Raw genomic sequence first — 21,397 nt, forward strand, 5'->3', positions numbered from 1 at the left:
GCGCGCCGATGTATTTTGCCCTTGCGTTTGGGCTCATCTGTCTTCCTTCGCTGTTATTATCGTTATTAAATATTCATTTCTGAGATGCGGGGTTGATTTTAAACGCATTCCTGTAGCCTGTAATGCAGCTGCTGTCTGCGGTGTTCACGGCGAGTGATGGAAGACGAATCTAATCAGTGAGTCATATCGAGATCTGCGTCGAAAACATCGGTGCATTAACAACATCGCGCTGAAATTGAGTGCTTCGTCGGCCCTTGTGGCAAAGTGATGACCGCGCATAATGCTGGAGAACCAGGGCGGTGGACTCCTGGAGATAATGCAAAGGCATCCTCCAGCGTCCTCCGACCCTTTTTCAGGTGTTGTGTTTACAAACTGATGTGCGGAGTTGCAGCTTTAGGGGTGTGTTGTTTTCATCTGCCCTGCTGCTGTTCATTAGGATATTATGTTTGGGGAAGTGAGCCTTCAAGCCTGTTCAAATTTAAGTTTAACATGTTTTTGATGTATTTGAGCAGAGATGAAAAAAGTGTTATGTTTTGTCATAAACATAGCATAGCCTATGCATTGCTCGCCTGTGCAAATAAGCGTGTATCACCTAAATAAGTTGAGTGTCTGCATTTCCATTTAACAACATCCTGATGTTCTCAGTGTGGATTTTGAAGGGAATATTTCACCTCAAATTAAAATGTTATAATTCAAGAGTTCACACTTAGCTGATGATTGATTATAAAGCTTGTTTGACATGCTGTCCCGGGAGAGATACCTGAGCTCATAAGATTCTCGAGCCCGGGGCTCCCTCGTGTTTGCAAGGCTAGAGGGGAGTTTGAGCTCTGGTAGATCTTGAGAACTCCCCTGCTGTAGTAGCTAATGAACAGATAGTGATTGCTCTAAGCTAACTACTTACTAGGAGCATGTCTATGATGCCGATTTGAATTAGTCAATTAACTTAAGTTGCACGTTTTTGGATAGTGAGAGGAAACCGGGGAACCCGGGGTGAAACCCATGTGAGCACGGGGAAAACGTGTAAACTCCGCACAGAAACGTCTGCTGGCTTTGTAAGGACTAGAACCAGTGACATTCTTCAAAACTAAGATGGCTGTTATATTGAACTTAGGGTATTTATAGTGGCTTAGGAATCGTCTAATTGGTGAATCATAAATTGAATAACGCAGGGTCGGCTGCAAGCAATCATAAGCACGTGATCCTCTCGAAATTAGTTTATAAATAAACTTCACTAAATTACTCACCCTTAACTTGTTACAAACCTGTTCGACTTTCTCCGTTCTGCTGAACACAAAACAAAAGAATATACTTTGATAAATGTTGGAAATTAATAGTAGCCATTGATTTCCATGATATTTATTTCCTACAGTTGACGTCAACCTAGCAAGCACAGGATATCAACATGATATCATTTTGACGTTTTACCCCAACATCATGTGACGTTGCATTTTGTTTGGAAATGAAAATTAGATTGACATCAGAATCAAACATCAGGCTGACGTCAAAATACAAAGTCTAACCTGAGATTAACCAAATATCAGTGTCTAATGATGTTACAGCTTGACGTTGTGTGGACGTTACCACTATAACGTCTATCAGAAGTTGGATTTTGATTGCCATACCTGACTAATAAATGTCAGTATTTGACATCATGACGTTGCACTCAAAAAAACGTTGAGTTATTTCTTCAACCCAATAATTGAGTTAAACTAATTTGGTGCGTTGTTGAGTTATTTTTAACCTTTATTAGGTTTTAGCTCAACCAGTTGGGTTAACATTTTGAATTTCAACAGTCAACTGATTTAACTGACACAGAACAGCTGCATTAATATGCATACGTAATGTTGTTTTTGCGTTGTAAAATTTATTTAAGCTCTAACGTAATAATGTTGTTATTTTTTTAATCAAATTACCTTGTCGTGTTTTTTCTATTCGTTTCACCAGCACTCTTAATTATTGATGATACAAACGCGTGCTTCATGGCCGATAAAACTCTTTCTCTACCTCCCGTGTTTATCTCAAAAATTTTTTTTTTTGAGAAAATTATACACATATTTGGGATATTCGGCGGTCAATTTTGCCTTTAGGACCCAGCAAAGACATTTATTTATTTACACAGCCATAATTCTAAAATAATAGTAGTGCTTCAATAGTAATACCAGAATGGAAACATAACATTTAATCAAAATAACCCAATGCATTGGTTATACTTTATAACCCAATGCATTGGGTCAAATTTTATAACCTAATGCATTGGGTTAAAATAACTCATAGTTGGGAAGGTGCTATAATAACCTATAGTTGGGTTATATGTTGGGGTATTTTTAACCCAACTATTATAACAGAGAGGTTTTAGATGTTGGCTAAATGTTGGATTTTTAACACCTTCCAACACAACCTAGTCAACCAAATATCAACGTCATTTGATATCATTATTGGACGTCAAAATAACGTTGTCCTTAGATGCTGGCTAGACATTGAATTTTGGTCACCCGACATTACAACCTAAATCTAACCCAATATTAACATCATATGACGTTGTGTGCCTGCTGGGAATGGTTTTCCAAATCCTTCAAAATCCTTCTTTTCTGTTTGAAAAATGTTATGATTAAAAAACTTGAGGGTGAGTTAATGGTGAGTGAATTTTAATTTTTGGCTGAACTGTCTCTTTAAGTCGTGCCATAGTACCTCTAACTCAGGAGTGCCCACACTCAGTTCTGGAGGGTCGATGTCTTGCAAAGTTTATCTCCAACTCCAATTAGACACATTAATCATCTCTTAGCCAACCACATAATGGTCTCCTTCCCTTTGTAGCACCATAGATGCAGCGTTAGCATTAGCAATTATACTTTTTAGGCTAATGGTTGCAGGACTGCCTTTCATTGGCTTTGCTATACTGTAGTTGTGTTGAAAGAAAGTTTATAGATCATTTTAATGTGGTCATTGTGGTCATGTCATTGGCTTATTATCGAACTATTTAATAACTGTAACAAGAGGCAATTCAATCACAACATAATGTTAAAACAGCTATCATAACATTATTTATCAATTTGTCTTTTTGGATTGTTAGAAGCTAGATTAAGAATGTAAAACAGGTAATACGTTGGTACCATTGTTTTTGTTTACATCCCTCAAAATGGTCTATAGAAGATAAACTCTCCAGACCCTAATCTTTTGAATGGTCATTATTTATTACGACAAGATGTTTGATTTTTGTGTCCGCATCTACTCTTTGTGCAAAGATATATACCTGTATGTGAAAATAAAATATAATTGAAATAAAGTTTCATTACATTTAGCATAACAAATATATTTTGTAAAAATTCAACATTGTTATATTTCAGATATCAATTAATTTGTCATCCAATGATTGTTGTTGTAAAAATTGTTGGTATATACTATAAACTATTGACACACTGAATGATATTTTTAGATGATATGTTCTTTATATCATGGTAAAAATTTGAGATGGTCATTATGTTTTTCTCATAAAAATGAAATAAACAGGAAACATTCCAATGTGTGAAAAAAAATTGAAGCTGTATTACATTATATCTTGATTCTTTAGACCCAACAATAGGGTCTATATAAGAGCAGGGCGATATGGCAAAAGTGCAATCTCTATAATTCTTTTCTACACTAAACGATAACGATCTACTTTTCAATATAAGTTTTTTATGCTTCCACTTTTTTAAAGAGTATCCCAACCATGATTGAAGGTGGATACTGCTGGCGGTAAAGTGAACTGTTGGTGGGAAAGTGAAATGAGTGCTATTAACAGTACTGGGTGATGCAGCATGACCTATTTTCGGCCAGTAATTTTCAGCGGCCAAAAATTTGGTGAATCTCTAATATTAACACAATTATAGATTGTTGTTGCATATTTCTGATGTGTGATAGGCACTTAGGATTCATTTCGAGTAAAAATGTTTAGAGCTTATCATAGTTATCAACATAGATTTTATCGCTGTTCAATATGATATAAATTATCAGCCCAGCTCTAGTCTATTTAGTACATTGGCTTACTAGGGTCACTTCTTCACCAAATGCTTAATTCTTTACAATATATGCTTGCCAACTTTGCTAAAGCAATTAATGATTGTACAATCTGTAACAAATAAGCCACTCATAACCTTTTCAAACGTTTTCAGGAATCCCCAACAAAATGTGATTGCACCCAAGGAGGAACAGCCTGAAGGAATGCTGATGTATCTTTGAGAAGCCCTCCATTGTCGAGGCTAAGATGATGAAGACGGAGGCCTCGGCAGAGAGGAACACCCTGAGGAGCGCGTCCCCGCACAGAAACGCCTACCGGGCTGAGTTCCAGGCGCTAAAGAAGGCGTTCGATCAACCGAGGCAGGATGGAGACCACAAACACAAAGACCCCGAGGGGGTCCGACAGCCTCGAGGGCGTCAATACGGAGCCCACGTCAGTCGCATTAAAAATATGTTTATGCAAATGGGGACAGAAAGCACCGGGTCAAACCGACAAGCCAGGGACGAGACTTCCCCACAGAAACTCAACAAGCCGACAAACTTCATCAACAGAACAGACGGCTCGGTGGTCAAGTTCCAGCAAGGCACTGGAGAGCGGACGTCCGGTGGCCATCACAACTCGAAGTTCTCTGAAACAAGGAAACTTTTCGAGCAGAGCTCCAGAGACGCCTCACAGTCGCCGGTGTACTCCTATGGTCGGGATAAAAGAGGTTCTCATGAGCATCTGGACGACTGGAGGGGAGCGCGTTCAAACAGAGGCAGCACAGACTCTTTGGACAGTCTTTGCTCCAGGACGGAGGCTTCTTCTCCCACTGTGAGCCAACTCAGCGCTGTGTTTGAAAATATAGACCAGCAGGGCTCCGGCGCTACCTTCAGAAGAAGCCATGGAAGTGGACGAGGGTTGTACTCTCCTGATGGCTTACAGAAACACGGGGAGGCCAGTGAGGATGACACCAGTGCTCGACAGTCTCCGTCAAGTGGTTTTTACAGGACGCGAGTGGGCAGCAAGCACAATCTTCCGGTTTCTTCATCTTCGGAAGATCTTCTCAGTCCTAGTCCTCTATCGGAGGCGAAAACTGATGAGAAGAAGAGTCAGGAGATGATTGAAGAATCCGGTGAACTGCAGCTTAAGGATGAGATTAACTCAACTAAGGCCTTGAATGGTTCTTCGACTCCGGCTGAAGTCAATGACGCTGCAGGACATTTGCTTGAGGCTACCAGAGTCCACGAGGACACGGACGGTCATGTGAAAGAGGAGTCTAGGCGGATTACAGAGGATCAGATTGAAGAAACCAATGAGGAATACTGTGGTAATGAGAGAGTTGTTTTCAATGCCGATGGAGATGCTTGCTACCAGGGCTGGGGCGAGAGCTGCACTGAACCAGAGGATGACCTATATGATGATGACCTTTCCTATGACCCAGGATCGGAAATTACGGAGATTCCTGGTCTTCCAGAAGAGGAAAAGGAGGATATTCCACAAAAACGGAAAATTCAATTCAGCTCTGCTCCCATAAAAGTAAGTTTATTGCTTTTCTTTACTTGAGTGGGTCAATGATGTCTGTTTTCTAATCGGATAATATTGTATTATGAATAGTCATCCATGCTTAAAGTATATTTAATATACTTTATAAATATATATATATATATATATATATATATATATATATATATATATATATATATATATAATTTTTTTTAAATTTATTTATTTATTTTTGACACTGACGCCTCACAGCAAGAAGGTCACTAGTTCAAGTCCCAGCTGGATCAGTTGGCATTTCTGTGTGGAGTTTGCATGTTCTCCCCTTGTTGTTGTGGGTTTTCTCCAGGTGCTTCGTTTTTTTCCCACAGTTCAAACACATGCACAATAAGTGGACTCAATAAACTAAATTGGCCATAGTGTGTGTGAATGAGTGTGTATGAATGTTTTCCAGTACTGTGATGCAGCTGGAAGGGCATCCGCTGTGTAAAACATTCGCTGGATAAGTTGGCGGTTCAATCCGCTGTGGCGACCCCTGATGAATGAAGTGACTAAGCCGAAGGAAAATGAATGAATGAATGAAAGAAATTTAATTAATAATAAGTGCTGTTATTTTTTTATGTATTATTATTATTATTACTCATTTATAAGATCTGTAGTGCTTTTATTCACTAGTTTTTGGTTCAGTAATATTGGTAGTTCAATTTGAAAAAGGCAGCATATAAAATGTTCATATAGTATACATATTTCATCTAATATCTTATATTTCAATTAATTTCCACTTCAACACAAATTAATGATAATGATTTCTGCCCAAATAATTATATTTTTTAGTCGACTTTTCATAATATACTTTTCATATATTGACTTTTATATACTTTTTTTCTGGACTGCTTTAATTATTTGTTGTAAAATAAATGTAATTTAATTTAAACTTGTACAATTTTTACATTTTATACTAAAAATTAAACAATTTTGCAACAATCACATTTTAGCAACTTACATTTTATTTATTTGATCTGCAATCTTTTATTCCTGGTAATATTAAAACATAAAAGAAAAGCATTTTCTGCATCAACCCTCACACTATCAACAGTTGTGGTGTAACGGATCACAAATCTCACTGTTCGGTTCACATTATAGTTTTGTTGTCACGGATCAAACCATTTTTCAGATGAGCCAAAAAAGGGGAGGAGACAAATGTAATTTATATTACATTCATTACTAAAACAATGCTGCATGCAACTTTTGGTTTTAACAAACAGAACTTAAAAGCTGTCATTTTATTACAAATAAATGAAGAAATAATCAGTTGAATAAAAATAAACTGTAAAATATTTAGTACTGTGAAAAATTCACTCTTACTACTACTGTTGCTGATAACACTAAATGTATAAATTAAACATTATATTGTGTAAATTTATTTTCAGTAAATGATCCAGTTTTTCACTCAAAACTTCGCGTTTCATTGCTAGATGATCATTTTTGAAGAATTATTCAGTGGCATATTTTTGATGGCCGATTGTCACCACCTTTTGGATAATAATGTAATTGCTGCCTATAACTTTCATTTTTCAGCACATGACGGTGATTTTATTCTTCACCATAAACATCAGTGGTTTTATCTAAACTATAAACTGTTATGCCAGTACTTCTGTGTTATTTGACTGTTTGTAGCTTCTTAACTAACTCAAAATACTAACGACTAAATCGCTTTCTTGTTTTTTGTATTGTTCAAACACAGATTTGAATGCAGCGATTTGAAAGCTTAATAAACATATGCAAATCACCATCAATTATAATTTACGTTGTGTGGGTGTTGAGATCCCGATTTTTCAATGATTAACCGTGTAGCTTACACTGAATACATTAATTGAGGCTAAACAAGTAGTGACAGAAAACACCTTTAATAACCTAAGAAACCCACCACATCCTGAACAACCCACCACTTCTTTTGTCACCATTACATTTTACAGGAAAGCCTAAATGCTTTCACACATATGATTTGAATAATGCGAGAGGCGGTCTCTCTGCAATTGTTACAAATTAAGTAAAGTTTAAAAAAATGTTGTAAAGCTAAAAAAAAATGTATTATTTTCCGAATCACGTTCCGAACCGTGGGTTGTAGGGTGTCAAAAATAATAGTTTTTTTGGTGCACTGTGATGCAGACGCGGACAGTTCGGTATCGGTTCAGTAATAATCATAACCGGTTATTACTGACGTCATTTACCTCATATGCGCTCTGTCGCAAGGGAGGCGATCACGAGTATTTACAGCGCTTTAACTACTTAAAACTCATTAACTGTGCACAATTTCACTGTGTGTGTTTGCTGGATCAGTCTTTCACTGACAAATACAACAATAGCCCCTATTTCACTGAGATCGAGAGAATGAAAGTAGCCTACTTCATTTCTCTCTCTCTTGCTCGCGCGCGCGCGCTCTGTCTCTCGCTCTGTCTCTGTATCTGTCTCTCTCTCTCTCTTTCTCACACACACACTCAGTGGCCCATTTGACCTCCTGGCGTGGCTTTTCTTCTCTTCTCGGCTGTTTTACAGCGTTACTTTTGCATCCAGAAACGAGCGCGTGTCTGCAGAGTTTTCTCCACCGTGTCTATCATACATCAGCTGTGAGATCGCCGCTGCCGCCTGCCACTTATCAGCATCACTCATCTGTGAAGAACGCAGCGCGCAAGAGCCAATCGCAACCGTTTTTTTTTTTTTTGAGGGTGTGACCAATCAAAGAGGTGTAAGAGAACTAGACAAGGATCAGAAAGTGAGCTGGATATTTATATTTGTTTATATTATTTGCTAAATGCTCGTTTTGTTTAAAGTTACAGTTTCTATATCTGACTGTTTGTATTAAATGACAAAATTGTATTACAAATAGTATATAAATATAAATATATTCATACATTTTAATACAAGAAATGCTGCTGTGAAGAAAATATAAAACTGTGTATGGAAAGCACCGTCAATGCACCGTGATGCACCGAAATATCGAATTGAACCGAATTGATGGCATGATAATCGTAACCGAACCGAACCGAACCTTGAGACTAGTGTAGGTTCACACCTCTAGTGGGTTGTGATCCACTACACCTCTAATCAACAGCAAAAAGCTTTAAAAAAAATATGAAAACAAAGTAAATAGAAAGAGTACTTTTGTGTTATACATTTTTTCTTCATTATCAAAGATTTTTCTGCCTCATGGTCACTCTAAATGTCGTTCTATATTTTTAAATCTCTCCAGTTATCCTTTTTTCTTTCCTAAAAACAGACTTCCAGCCATAACGTTATTGAATTTCTGTTATTCATCTCGTCTGAAAGCATGGTCATAAATGTATCTGTAAATGCCATTAATGCTATGTCATTGATTTTCTCCTAATCTAATGAGAGCAGTTCTCTGTAATGCCAGCCTGAGTTAGTGTGTTTTGGTTAATGATCAGACAGAACCATAAAGTGACATTCAGAGGCCCACTCATGCCTGTAGGGAGATGTACACATATAGCTTTTGTCCTCACATGCCTTGCTGACTCTCCTTGCTGTAACTCTCACACCACCACAGTCTGTCCTCACGCCTGACAGTCCACGTTCCTATACACAATGTGATATCAAAGCGTCCATGAGCTGAGAAATCCAAAATAAAAGGTCATTGTGCTGAAAAAACATCTTGTAAGTTTCAGAACTCCAAACCAGAGTTGTGCGATATTGGGGGATAGCATGCTAGATAATGTAATATCCGATTTTCAATATGATATGTTTGATATTATTTCAAGGAAAATTATGTATCACTACAAGTCCTTCTTTGGTCCTCTAGTTTTATCAAACTAACAACACGAAAAAAACAAAAACACTTCTAAATAAGTGGAGTTACTTCTTTTTTGTCTTTATTAACATGGCTTGATTGCTTAGTTGTATAATATTTCATCATCTATACTAAAATAGTTACAGATTTAAAACAAAAAAACAGCATGTATACTCTCCTTGGTTTTCCGAGATGTGTATTGACATGTAACTACATTACCTGATGTGCTGAAAAGTCTTTCAAAGTGTGTGTCAGTGGCAGCCATGCAAAAATACTCTTGTATTCAAGCACTTATTTATAGGAAGCATTAACTAGATCACTTTCGGTTTAGTTCCAGGTTTAATTGGGGTCGCCACAGTGGAATGAACCACCAATTACTTTGGCGACTGAACCACCAATTACTCTGGCATATGTTTTTATATGTGATACCCTTCCAGCCGCAACCCAACACTGAGAGTACACTAACTCGTGAACCCCCAGTGCTAGGAAAGACCCACACACTCTCTTATTCACACACACTCATATATGCTAGAGTCAATTATATAGTTCACCTATAGCTAGGCACACACGGAATCTGCGCGCGCAGAATTCCGCAGATTTTCCACAGATTTTCCACAGAATTCCTCAGATTTCTGCAGATTTTTAGCTCATTATTAATTCTGTTTATTTATTTGAGTAAATGTGTAAATCTGAATTTATTCAGTTTTTATTCAGTAATTTATTACTTTTTATTTAATATATTAAGGTTATAGTTATGATACTTCGCTGGATACTCCCAAAATAATTCCGCAGAAATCCGCAGATTTTTACCAAAATTCTTCGCAGAAATAGCAAAACATGTCTGCAGATTCCGTCTGGCCCTGCCTATACCCCATGTTTTTGGTCTGTGGAGGAAAACTATGCGAACACAGGGAGAACGTGCAAACTTTACACAGTAATGCCAACTCGCCCAGCTGAGATTCGAAACCAATGACCTTCTCCTTACAGTGCTTACCACTGAGCCACCGTGCCGTCTTATTGAAAACAATTACAATATATATTTCGAGATATGCATATTTAAAAATTTTCAATGACTTTCATAAATTATGAAGGTCTACTCCAAACGCTGTTGTAGTCGAATGGAAGTCAATGGCTGAAAGGCTTCAAAGCTTGTGCAAAATAGGACTGTAACAGTGGACCATTTATTTTGCCACATTCCACCAGTTCTGGTTCTTATCAGACTAAATATATTTTAGGGTTCTGTCATAATGCTGCTCTGTGGATTCATTAGAAGGTGTCTTTGGAGTTTCCATGTTTTCTATAAAAGCAAACTAGAAATTGAGTATGTTTGACATCATTAGCATGAACACTAGTTTCAGTAGTTAAAAATGCAATTAAATTGAAAATTGTAATTATTCATTAGTGGATAGTAATTCGATAAAATGCGTTTTTGATTACCTCTTAAAGTGTTTAAAAATTGACCCACTCAAAATGCTTTAGACCTTGTTTACACCAGTATTCAGTGTCATCCACTTGTGGTTAAACCAGGTGTAAACAGGACCATAGATAACTGCTGCCTCTGCAACCTTTTCCACAGTGAAGCATGAAGGAAATTACAGTCTGTCTATCGACATCTTGTGTTTCGCAGGAGGCTACAGAAACACATTGTTTAAGAGGGGATTTTTATGATGTCAGCTTCTCCGAAATGCATTTTACAGTCAATTACTGTTCAGATAAATTCACTTAGCCGACATTTAAATCAATTATCTTTGATTTGGCGATATAACGGCACAGCCGTGGACTGTGACTGTTGTCATTGATTAGTTGCGATATCTTGAACGTTCGATCTGCTAGAAATTGTGTTTACAACTATGGCTATTAACTCTCGATGGAGATACTCAAAAAAACAAATGTTCCCCTAGTTGGATCAGTCCCATTAATATCCTTAAGCAGTGCTGGACCAGTTCCCCAGCTTTCTCTCAATGGGTAAACGTGATGTGTGCTTACTAATCTCCCTCACACCAGCTGAATTTGGTAGAGTGTGCCATGTACAGTAATAACTGAAATCAAAGATTGGTTTGTACACTACCTGACAAAAGTCTTATCACATATACAAGTTTTAGGAACAACAAAAAATAAATTGACTTCTAATTAAGCATTTGGTATCAGAAGTGGCTTATGTGAAAGGCAAATATTCAAGTTCAAGTTCATTTATTTATAAAGCACATTAAAAGCAGTCACAAGACAGACCAAAGTGCTGTACATAAGACAAGAGCTGTTTCTCAATATGCATTCTTCAGCGGTCTTGCGTCCTCGTGTTCTCGTGCAACGTCATCGTCAGCTTCCTAAGTTCACTTCCAAACGGTCTTACTCAAGACCGCAAGTACGGAGGACGCGTGAAACTTCCTGGATATGTTCTTGATATCGAGGACGCACTGATGCAGACTTGAGCACCGAACTTGCTCTGGAAGTCCCAGAAGTCATTGCGACTGGAGGTGGGAAGCACAGCATTTTATTTAGATTTATATAGAAGTCAAGTTATTATTTGTTGCTCTTACAACTAGGATCGACGACAAGACTTTCGTCAGGTAGACCTTTTTGCTCTTGAAGTATTGTATTCTTAGAGTCCCTTAATCAGATCACATCCCAATGCAACTCTTGGATTGAATTCTTGGATCCGGCAGTTAATTATAAACGGGAAATATAGGTCTTCGCAGCTGATAAATGTGCAACAATGCATGCGAACATATGGTTGGAAACTGCCGTTTAGACCAGTCTGGTATTACAGATGTGTCTTTTAGTGATGCTCTTTCATTAATACGCATGATCTAAATCTCATTAAATGAAGCAACAGGTGGAAAATGCCAGCTTACGGTGAAATGCATTGTGCTGGTTGCGTTACATGTCAGCTCGTCTGAACTGCTGTGGTCATTAGCTTAACAAAGAAAGACTTTTTCATGAGTCAGGGAATTTTGAACCCAGGCCACATGCTTTTTTCTGCAGACATCGTGGAAATAACAGTCTGCGGTTTGTGCGCACTTGAGAAAGGGACTGATTTGTAGTAAAACATTGTCCATTCACCAGACTAGACTAGCTTGGTGTTGAATAAATCGTTAGTGGTTAATCACACTGAACGTTCGTCTCTCTGCTACTGCACATAATATTTCTTAGTCTCTCAGTAAGTGGATCATTTTCATATTAAAGCATTTGAAAGCGTAATTAATATAGAGTTGCTGTAAGAGGCTCTTGTGCAAGCAGCTCTAGTGGTTGTTTGGAATAACAGCACTCTCGCACACGTTTCCCTTCATTTACTCCGACAATTACTGGTTTGTTAGTTGGAGAAAGATAATTTTCTGATTCATTTTGTGATTTCATGCAGTAAATTAGCCTTGTAACAAATCCTTTTCTATTACAGTGCTTGATTTTGAGATATAAATAAATAGATGAAGCTTTGTTGTTGCCAAATGAAGGTTGCAAGCTACAAAATGGGGTCGTAGGTTTGTTTAGATGGGGTTGTGGATGAGTAATTGCTTGTAATAAATATCGTACCTGTTTAACGTAGCAATTTTAATTGGCTTGTCAACTTCTAATATGGCAGCAGAAACTCCCATTTATTTTCTTGGTGATATTCGGAGATGTGCATCAGCGGACAGGTTATATAACAATAACTTTTCTTGATAAGCATGTGCAATTTGGGGTCAATAAATTAAGGCCAATAACGGGTAAATATTTCAAAGAGTTCACATAGAAATAAAAAAAAAAAATGGTGGCTTAGTGGTTGGCACTGTCACTACATACTACACAGCATGTAGTGACAGTGCCAACAACTGTCACTACACAACCAGTGATGTGCAGGTCACTGGTTCAGGTCCCAGCTGGATCAGTAGGCATTTCTGTGCTTGAGTTTGCATGTTCTCCCTGTGTTTGCTTGGGTTTCCCCCTGGTGCTCCGGATCCCCCACAGTCCAAAGGCATGCGCCACTGGTGAATTTATTCATTTTCTTTTCGGCTTAGTCGCTTTATTAATCTGGGGTTGCCACAGAGGAATGAACCGCCTATAGGTGATATGGATGAACTAAATTGGTGTATGAGTGTGTGTGTGTGTGTGTGTGTGTGTGTGAATGCGAGAGTGTATGGGCATCTGCTGCGTAAAACATATGCTGAAATAGTTGTCAGCTCCTTTCTCTCTGATAAATAAGAGATAAACCAAAGGACAAATGAACATGTCAAATTGAAATTTAATTGACTAGACTGTTTCATATCTGTGAACACTATTTAGATGATCGCTTTATAAATATGGTGGACTATAATTATCTTTCAAAACTATTTTCAAAGTAATGGAGTAGATGATTGAATGGAATATGATATTTTAATACAGGGCTGCACAATATATCGTTGTAGCATCGCATATGTGACAATCATCGATAGTGACATCGCAGGATCTGCAATGTCATGTAAGAATTAATAACACTTGACCTAATCTAATAGGTTCTAGTAATGTGAAGGATTTTTATTTTAATCAAAGTTCCAAGTCATTTCACTCGGCGGCCATCTTTGAAACACCTCTTGGGCAGTATGCTCCATATTTGAATTTGATATCAAATTCTCCTAAACTGTTTGCCAAGGTTATGATTACATTACAAAGTTGACATCACCAATAAAATTAAACAACAACTATCTCATAATTTTCATTTCGAAGCATTCAAGTCAAACAAAATCCACATTTTTTCAGGTTGCCCAAGCTAATGCGCATACACACACGAAAGAAACGAGATCACGACACCAACCTCATTAATAGTTCTACACATTATCATCCTCTGGATAATGATCGTCTGATCGGGCTGCTCTTCTGAAGTAATCCACAACTTGGTTTTGAAATCACAGCAACTCTTTGTTTACAAGTTTGTGGGACGTTTGAGTAGTTGGTGTCTTGTGATGTGCATTTGAAAGGATGGACTGTATTTCTCGTTAATTTCATACAGATTACAAAACCAAAAAACTTTTCATTTAAAAGTACAGATATCAAGCTTTATGTGGATATATTTCTCATGTCTGTGAAGCAAGTATTCGCTGAGATTTAAGTACGTTAGTAGAACACTAAACTGTCATAAAAGCACAAATCTGGTCCAAGCCTTTCCCTGGAGAAACATCAGTCTATAGCAGGGGTCACCAATCTCGTTCCTGGAGGTCTGGTGCCCTGCAGGGTTTAGCTTCAACTTGCCTCAACACACCTGCAGGGTGTTTCAAGTATACCTAGTAAGACCTTGATTAGCTTGTTCAGGTGTGTTTGATTAGGGTTAGAGCTAGTCTGCAGGACACCAGGGCTGTGTCCGAAACCGCCTACTACTCAGTAGGTACTGCATTTGAATTTAAACGTACTACTCGGCCGTTAGAAAAGTATGTTCTATACCAGGCGTGTCCAAACCACGGCCCGCGGGCCATCTGCGGCCCGCAATTAGTTTTGTGGCGGCCCGCGAGGGTTTTTATAAATATCAATAGAATCTGGCCCGCTATACAAAAATGAACGTAATTCAATAAATAACCACCGGGTGTCGCTATTACATGCATTCAATTAAGCAGCAGTTCTTGTTATGATATATCTATCTGTCTGTCTGTCTGTCTGTCTATCTATCTACACACAGTTGAAGTCTGAATTATTAGCCCCTCTTTGATTTATTTCTTCTTTTTTAAATATTTCCCAAATGATGTTTAACAGAGCAAGGACATTTTCACAGTATGTCTGATAATATTTTTTCTTCTGGAAAAAGACTTATTTGTTGTATTTCGGCTAGAATAAAAGCGGTTTTAATTTTTTTATGAACCATTTAAGGTCAAAATTATTAGCCCTTTAAGTCTTCAGAACAAACCATTGTAATAAAATAACTTGCCTAATTACCTTAACTTGACTAGTTGACTTGATTAACCTAGTTAAGCCTTTAAATGTCACTTTAAGCTGTATAGAAGTGTCTTAACAATATCTAGTCAAATATTATTTACTGTCATCATGGCAAAGATAAAATAAATCAGTTATTAGAAATGAGTTACTAAAACTAATATGTTTAGAAATGTGTGGAAAAAAATCTTCTCTCCGTTAAACAGAAATTGGGGAAAAAAAATAAACGGGGGCTAACAATTTAGGGGGGCTAACAATTCTGACTTCAACTGTGTGTGTGTGTATATATATATATATATATATATATATATATATATATATATATATATATATATATATATATATGCGTGTCTGTGTGATGTATGTAAAATTTGGCCCGCGACAACGTTGTTTTTTTTGCATCTGGCCCTCGGCCCAAAAAGTTTGGACACCCCTGTTCTATACAGTATGAATGTGAAAAGTATGAATGGAATTCGGACGTACTACATCCGCCATTTTGCCATGGTCACGTGACCTACCTGCGTCAGTTGCGTCGCTTTACTTCCATTCATGAATTCGCTCGCGGGGCATTATGGGATAGCGCAGCATGCATGGGATGCGCACTCCAGAATCTCGCCGGAAGTAGTAAGTCATCCGGGTACTTCTCGCATACTGATTTTCAAATTCTATGAATTCGGACATACTACTCGGCTCGCATACTGATTTTGGCGTACTATATAGTATGGAAGTATGCGGTTTCGGACGCAGCCCAGACCTCCAGGAACATGTTTGGTGATTCCTGGTCTATAGCAATTCCTGATTGGCTCCTGTATTAGTAGGCGGTGTTTTATTCGCCATATTGATGTTACACTTTTCCCCATTCAAAACTATACGAGTGACACGTCTTGTGTATTCTTTACACTTTGGTTGAATGTATTTGTAAGGCCTGTGACTGTAAGATTTCAAGAGAATTTAAACCATTTGGACAGAAGAAATTATAAAGTTTGCCACTTTAACATAGAATAACTGTTTGCTTTTTTATACAGTAAAGACTATACAGTGTTAATTTACATTTGATTATTGTGTTAATGAACCTCAATGCTGTTAGATTCCACTGGAAATCATGAAGCACTGTTTATTTTAATGTTCTGTTTTTTTTTTATCTGTGATTTATTTTATTTTGTATATTTCTATATATCCACTCTCCTGAAATTATGAATTCTTTCCTACTCAAGTTATCTTGTGAGATAACGCAATATATATATCACAGAAAAGCAAAATAACGCAATGTCAGTTTTTTTCCAATATCGTGCAGCCCTATGATACAGTATACTGTTTTTTAAATATTTGTATTTAGTTTGCAGTAAAAAAAGCAATGTTGCTACTGTGATGAAGCACAGCATGATGCCCAACATAAAAATCCTGGCCGTAAATCAAAATCACTGACCTAGCTGACTTAAATGGATTTATTCCCCAAGGGGTTGTTTTGTAACCACTGGAGGCAGTGGAGAGCACTTTACCTCACTTTCATTGACCTGACTCAAAGTGCACATCCAGGGATTCTACTCGTCTTGAAGTCCTGCATGTCTGGCTCTGATAATGAGGACAAGAGACCCAGCAGCCAAGTCCTCTGCATGTCCTTTTTGCAGATGCATGTTTGATGCACAAATTGGTTATGAGCAATTTCATGCAAATGTCAACCTTGCCATGAAAAAAAATAGTTTTTTCTCCAAAATAGAAAAACCGTTTCTACATTTTTTCGTAAGCAAGCATTTTCCAGTTCTTTAAAAATACTCAAAAATGTATCTGTCAATGCTTTCGAACTATAATATTTGAAGTCACACAAATGGAAATTTCACATCGGTCACATCCATAACGAAAAAGAGTCGCATCCGTAACGAAGCTTATACTTCAGAAATGCAAAAATGTCAAATAAAATAAAATCAATCATGTTTGTTCTATAGAGAGCTGACTCTTATCCTTTTGATTATCATTCATTCTTTTGGGTTGTGCAGTTTAATTCACAGAATTTCTACTAAGTATACTGTAAACTCGCAGACTTTTTTTGTCACATCCATAACGCTTGTTTATTTTCCTCATTTAAAATATAAAAACTGTTTAAAGATTGATATTTTTCTGCTCCTATAACTCGGTGGCTAGTTGTTTTGTAAAATATAAACAGTTGTTTCAATATAATGTTAACATATACTTTCTATGTAAATTTATGTTTTGAGTTTTTAAATGTCACATCACTAACGCTGGAATTGCTCATATACATCTTTTTTTTCAGCTTTTCAGCAAGCACAAATCTTACCACAGTAGAGCAAGAAATGAAACTAAACGGAAACTAAAAAATGTTGCAATGCCAGGTCAATCTCTGAGGCAAATGTCAAACATAAACTCATATTGTGAGGCATGTTTTTTTCCCAAATGATGTTTAACAGAGCAACACAGTATGTCTGATAATATTTTTAAGCTAGATATTTTTTTCGATTATCTACAGAATAAAGCATCGTTATACAATAACATGCCTAATTATCCTAACCTGCCTAGTTAACCCAATTAGCCTAGTTAAGCCTTTAAATGTCACTTTAAGCTGTATAGAAGTGTCTTGAAAAATATCTAGTCAAATATTTTTTACTGTCATCATTCCAAAGATAAAATAAATCAATTATTGCTGAAAAAAATGTTATCTCCGTTAAACAGAAATTGGGGGAAAATAATAAACAGGGAGGCTAATAATTCAGGGGGGCTAATAATTTTGACCTCAACTGTATACAGAGCTTCCCAACACTGGGAAAATATGCAATATGTGAGATTGTTGAGTGTCGCAAAAACAATACTCATATTTTTTCTACGATATAGTTTACAAAATGCTATATATATATTTTATTTATTTTTTTGGCCTTTTTGCCTTTATTAGATACTAGATAGGACAGTATTGAGACAAGAAGCAAAGATGGAGACAGAGAGGTGGGTAGTAAAATGTCCTTTAGCTGGGATTCGAACTCAGGACACCCTGTCTTGCTACTGCACCATATGTCGGCTCGCTAACCATTAGGCTATTGCGCCGACACAAAATGCTATTTTAGCAGCATTTTTTTATTATTTACTACGATTTTTTTATTATTTACTACGATTACAATGTTACGATCATAATAATAAACATGTAATAAATCATTTTATAAACTAATTAAATTTTAAAAACTATGTGAAGGAGCAAACATTTAGACTTGAAAGCAGAAACACAGCGAATAACTGAAAACCTCTGCAGAAATTCGGATTCTTATTGGCTGTTGTCATTTTTCTCTCTTGTCTTGCATATATATTTATTTTCAGCTCTATGTTCACCTACTAATGAGGCGGTGATAAAGATAGTAAAGACCTCACTTCTGATTATTTTGATTTGTATAAACAACCTGCATGTAGCTCACAAATACTTGGCTCATAAAATGTATTTAGTTTATTGCACGCCCCTGCAATATTGCATTTACTATTTTGGTGATATTTGGTGGCACGGTGGCTCCATGGTTAGCACTGTCACCTTACACCAGGAAGGCATTTCTGTGTGGAGTTTGCATGTTCTCCTCATGTTGGTTTGGATTTCCTCCAGGTGCTCCGATTTCCCCGCACAGTCCAAAGACATGCGCTATAGGTGAATTGAATAAACTAAATTGTCTATAGTGTGTGTGTGTGTGTGTGTGTGTGTGTGTGTGTGTGTGTGTGTGTGTGTGTGTGTGTGTGTGTGTGTGTGTGTGTGTGAATAAGAGTGTATGGGTGTTTCCCAATACTGAGTTGTGGCTGGAAGGGCATCCGCTGTGTTAACATATGCTTGAAAATTTGGCAGTTCAATCCGCTGTGGCGAACTCTGAAGTAGAGACTAAGCCAAATGAAAATGAATGAATGAATCAATTTTTTGATACATTGTGCAGCTCTAATATATATAAAATCTCTGAGGAATATTTCCAGCACTTCTATGTTTTTTATACCAAATAAATTAACATGTGCTTGTATTTTATAATATAGATTTAATTGAGAGCCAGAATCCAAATATGCAGCATCACACACGTATCCCTGATGTAGAAATGGCTGTTCAATGCTTTACAGAGATGTTGTGCAGTGTTTGCTTAGCTGTGGCCTTTGTTAAATCCGTCCTGTCTTCATCTTCCTACACAAACCACTCTTTACAGGCTGAATGAAATATGACATTAGCTCTGCTAATCTCAGCCTCTTGTTAGAGATAATTTATTCCTTCTTGATTCACTAATGGATATGAATGGATTTGAAAGACCGGGCAGCAGCTGAATGACTGCTGAAATGATTCAATGATTATATACTCCATTCTATGTACATACTGCTGTATATGTAATGAATAAACCACACAGCTTTTACTATAGCTGCTGAAATCTCTGAAGGGTGGATGGCTATGGTCTAGTTATTGGCCATATTTTAGGCTTCTATTAAATACATATATTTATATATATATATATATAAACATATTTTCTAGAAGGGAGATGAGAAAAGAAGTCTTTTATGTGAGTGAGCTGAGAGGATGTTTTATTTATTGTCAATTTATTTTAAGGGATCTCTTGTAGATGAAGGTATTTTTGGAGTCGCAGTCATGACTGGAGTAGATTCTAGAGGCTTTATGTAGAATTTGAAAAGGGTTTTAGTCTTATACCTTGGATAAAAGGACTTGGTGATTTTTTGATGATTTTTAGGTACTTGCTCAGTTAAATCACACAACGAATGTAGTTTTCTCTCTTGGTTTGATGTATACTTTCTGTTTAAGCAATGTTTGGTTACAACATTTTTGAAGCCAATGTCTCTCTGTTGAAGAATGTTTTCATTAGCCCAATTTCAGGTGGATGATTATAAATTGTGCGTACAACATTTTGAGCATTGTAGATGAAAATGGATTTGATCAGATTGATTTACTGTAGTAATGTAAATGCTCATGGTTCCATGTGTTCATTTTGGGATGTGTTTGAGGAAGCATACTAAGATGTAAATGCATGTTGATAACAGGCAGAAAACAGCTTTCATTTGCTACTTTTACTATTATGGACGGGGCTTTGTTCTTCAATAGGGAACCTGATTAGATAAAATTCCTTCCAGTGCAGGATGATTCATCAAGATTAAATATTTTACAATGTGTATTTCTGCTAAACATTTTGGTATACTATTTTGTGTTCTGCGTTTTTAAAAATTTTTTATGAAGAGTTATTATTAGTGTAATAAGTTGGTGACTGATTTTGCTTATGAATATGATACTCAAAAAACAAGCATGTTGTTGTAAATGTTAATGCACTTAGATTTTTAATAATGGAAGTATATGAGAGTTTCCCAGTGATGGGTTGCAGCTGGAAGGGCATCCACTGCGTAAAACAAACGCTGGATAAGTTGGTGGATCATTCCGCTGTGGCGACCCCTGATAAATAAAGGGACTAAACCGAAAAGAAAATTAATAAATTATGAAATTATTCATGAATTTTCTTGTTGTCATGACAGCAGTTCTAAAGAGCACCTGACTGGATAAAAATCTGTCTAGTGCAAGATGAGTCCTGCCGTTAGACATTTTATTGTATTTTTGCGGTAACTTACCTGTAAATGTGTTTTTTTGTAGCAGGGCCCTACTGCAATACAGTAATATAGCCTTACTGTAACTTTTTTTTTTATGATAGAATGCCCTTTACCACATTTAGATTTTACAGGAGGACAATTTTTAAAGTAGTTTTACTCTATTACTTGGGCTCTATTTTAACGATCTAGGTACAATGTTTAAAGCGCTGGGCGCAAAATCATTAATGGCGTATCTGAATCCATTATTGATATTTTAAGGATGGAAAAAAACACTTTGCGCCCTGGCGCATGGTCTAACAGGGTTGTGCTTATTCTCCTAATGAGTTATGGTTGTGTTTTGACCATAATGTGCATTAAATCAATCAGTTTTAATATAAATTTGTCTTTTTTATTATTGTTTATGTAAAGCACTTTGAATTGCCACTGTGTATGTAATATGCTATATAAATAAACTTGCCTTGCCTTGCCTTGCCTTAAAATTGTGTAAAAGTCAAACAGTGCAACAAGAGAAAGATTTAGTCTTAATGTGTATTTCAACTAAACATGTTGTACTGCTTCTGTAAAAATGCTTACAGTTTTGTCCCTGTATGTGTGGTATTCAGTTATGTAATCTGTTGCTGTATTATTGAATTTGTTACTCAGGACCAGTGTGTGTTGAATTTGTGCACGTATTCTTTCCC

At 36.8% G+C, this 21,397-nt stretch overlaps 1 protein-coding gene across 4 annotated transcripts in view; it reads left to right on the plus strand.

The window, feature by feature from the left end:
- ppp1r9a (protein phosphatase 1, regulatory subunit 9A) overlaps positions 1–21,397 on the plus strand; it is a 94,967-nt gene that overhangs the window by 10,026 nt on the left and 63,544 nt on the right. For all 4 annotated transcript variants that reach the window (XM_684261.11, XM_073931912.1, XM_009294366.5 and 1 more), the window contains exon 2: positions 4,152–5,515. In XM_684261.11, the coding sequence (XP_689353.6) occupies positions 4,244–5,515 (1,272 nt within the window). In that variant the 5' untranslated portion in view covers positions 4,152–4,243. The remainder of the gene's footprint in view (positions 1–4,151; positions 5,516–21,397) is intronic.

Source organism: Danio rerio, chromosome 19 (genome assembly GCF_049306965.1).
Source record: "Danio rerio strain Tuebingen ecotype United States chromosome 19, GRCz12tu, whole genome shotgun sequence".
Lineage (NCBI taxonomy): Eukaryota > Metazoa > Chordata > Actinopteri > Cypriniformes > Danionidae > Danio > Danio rerio.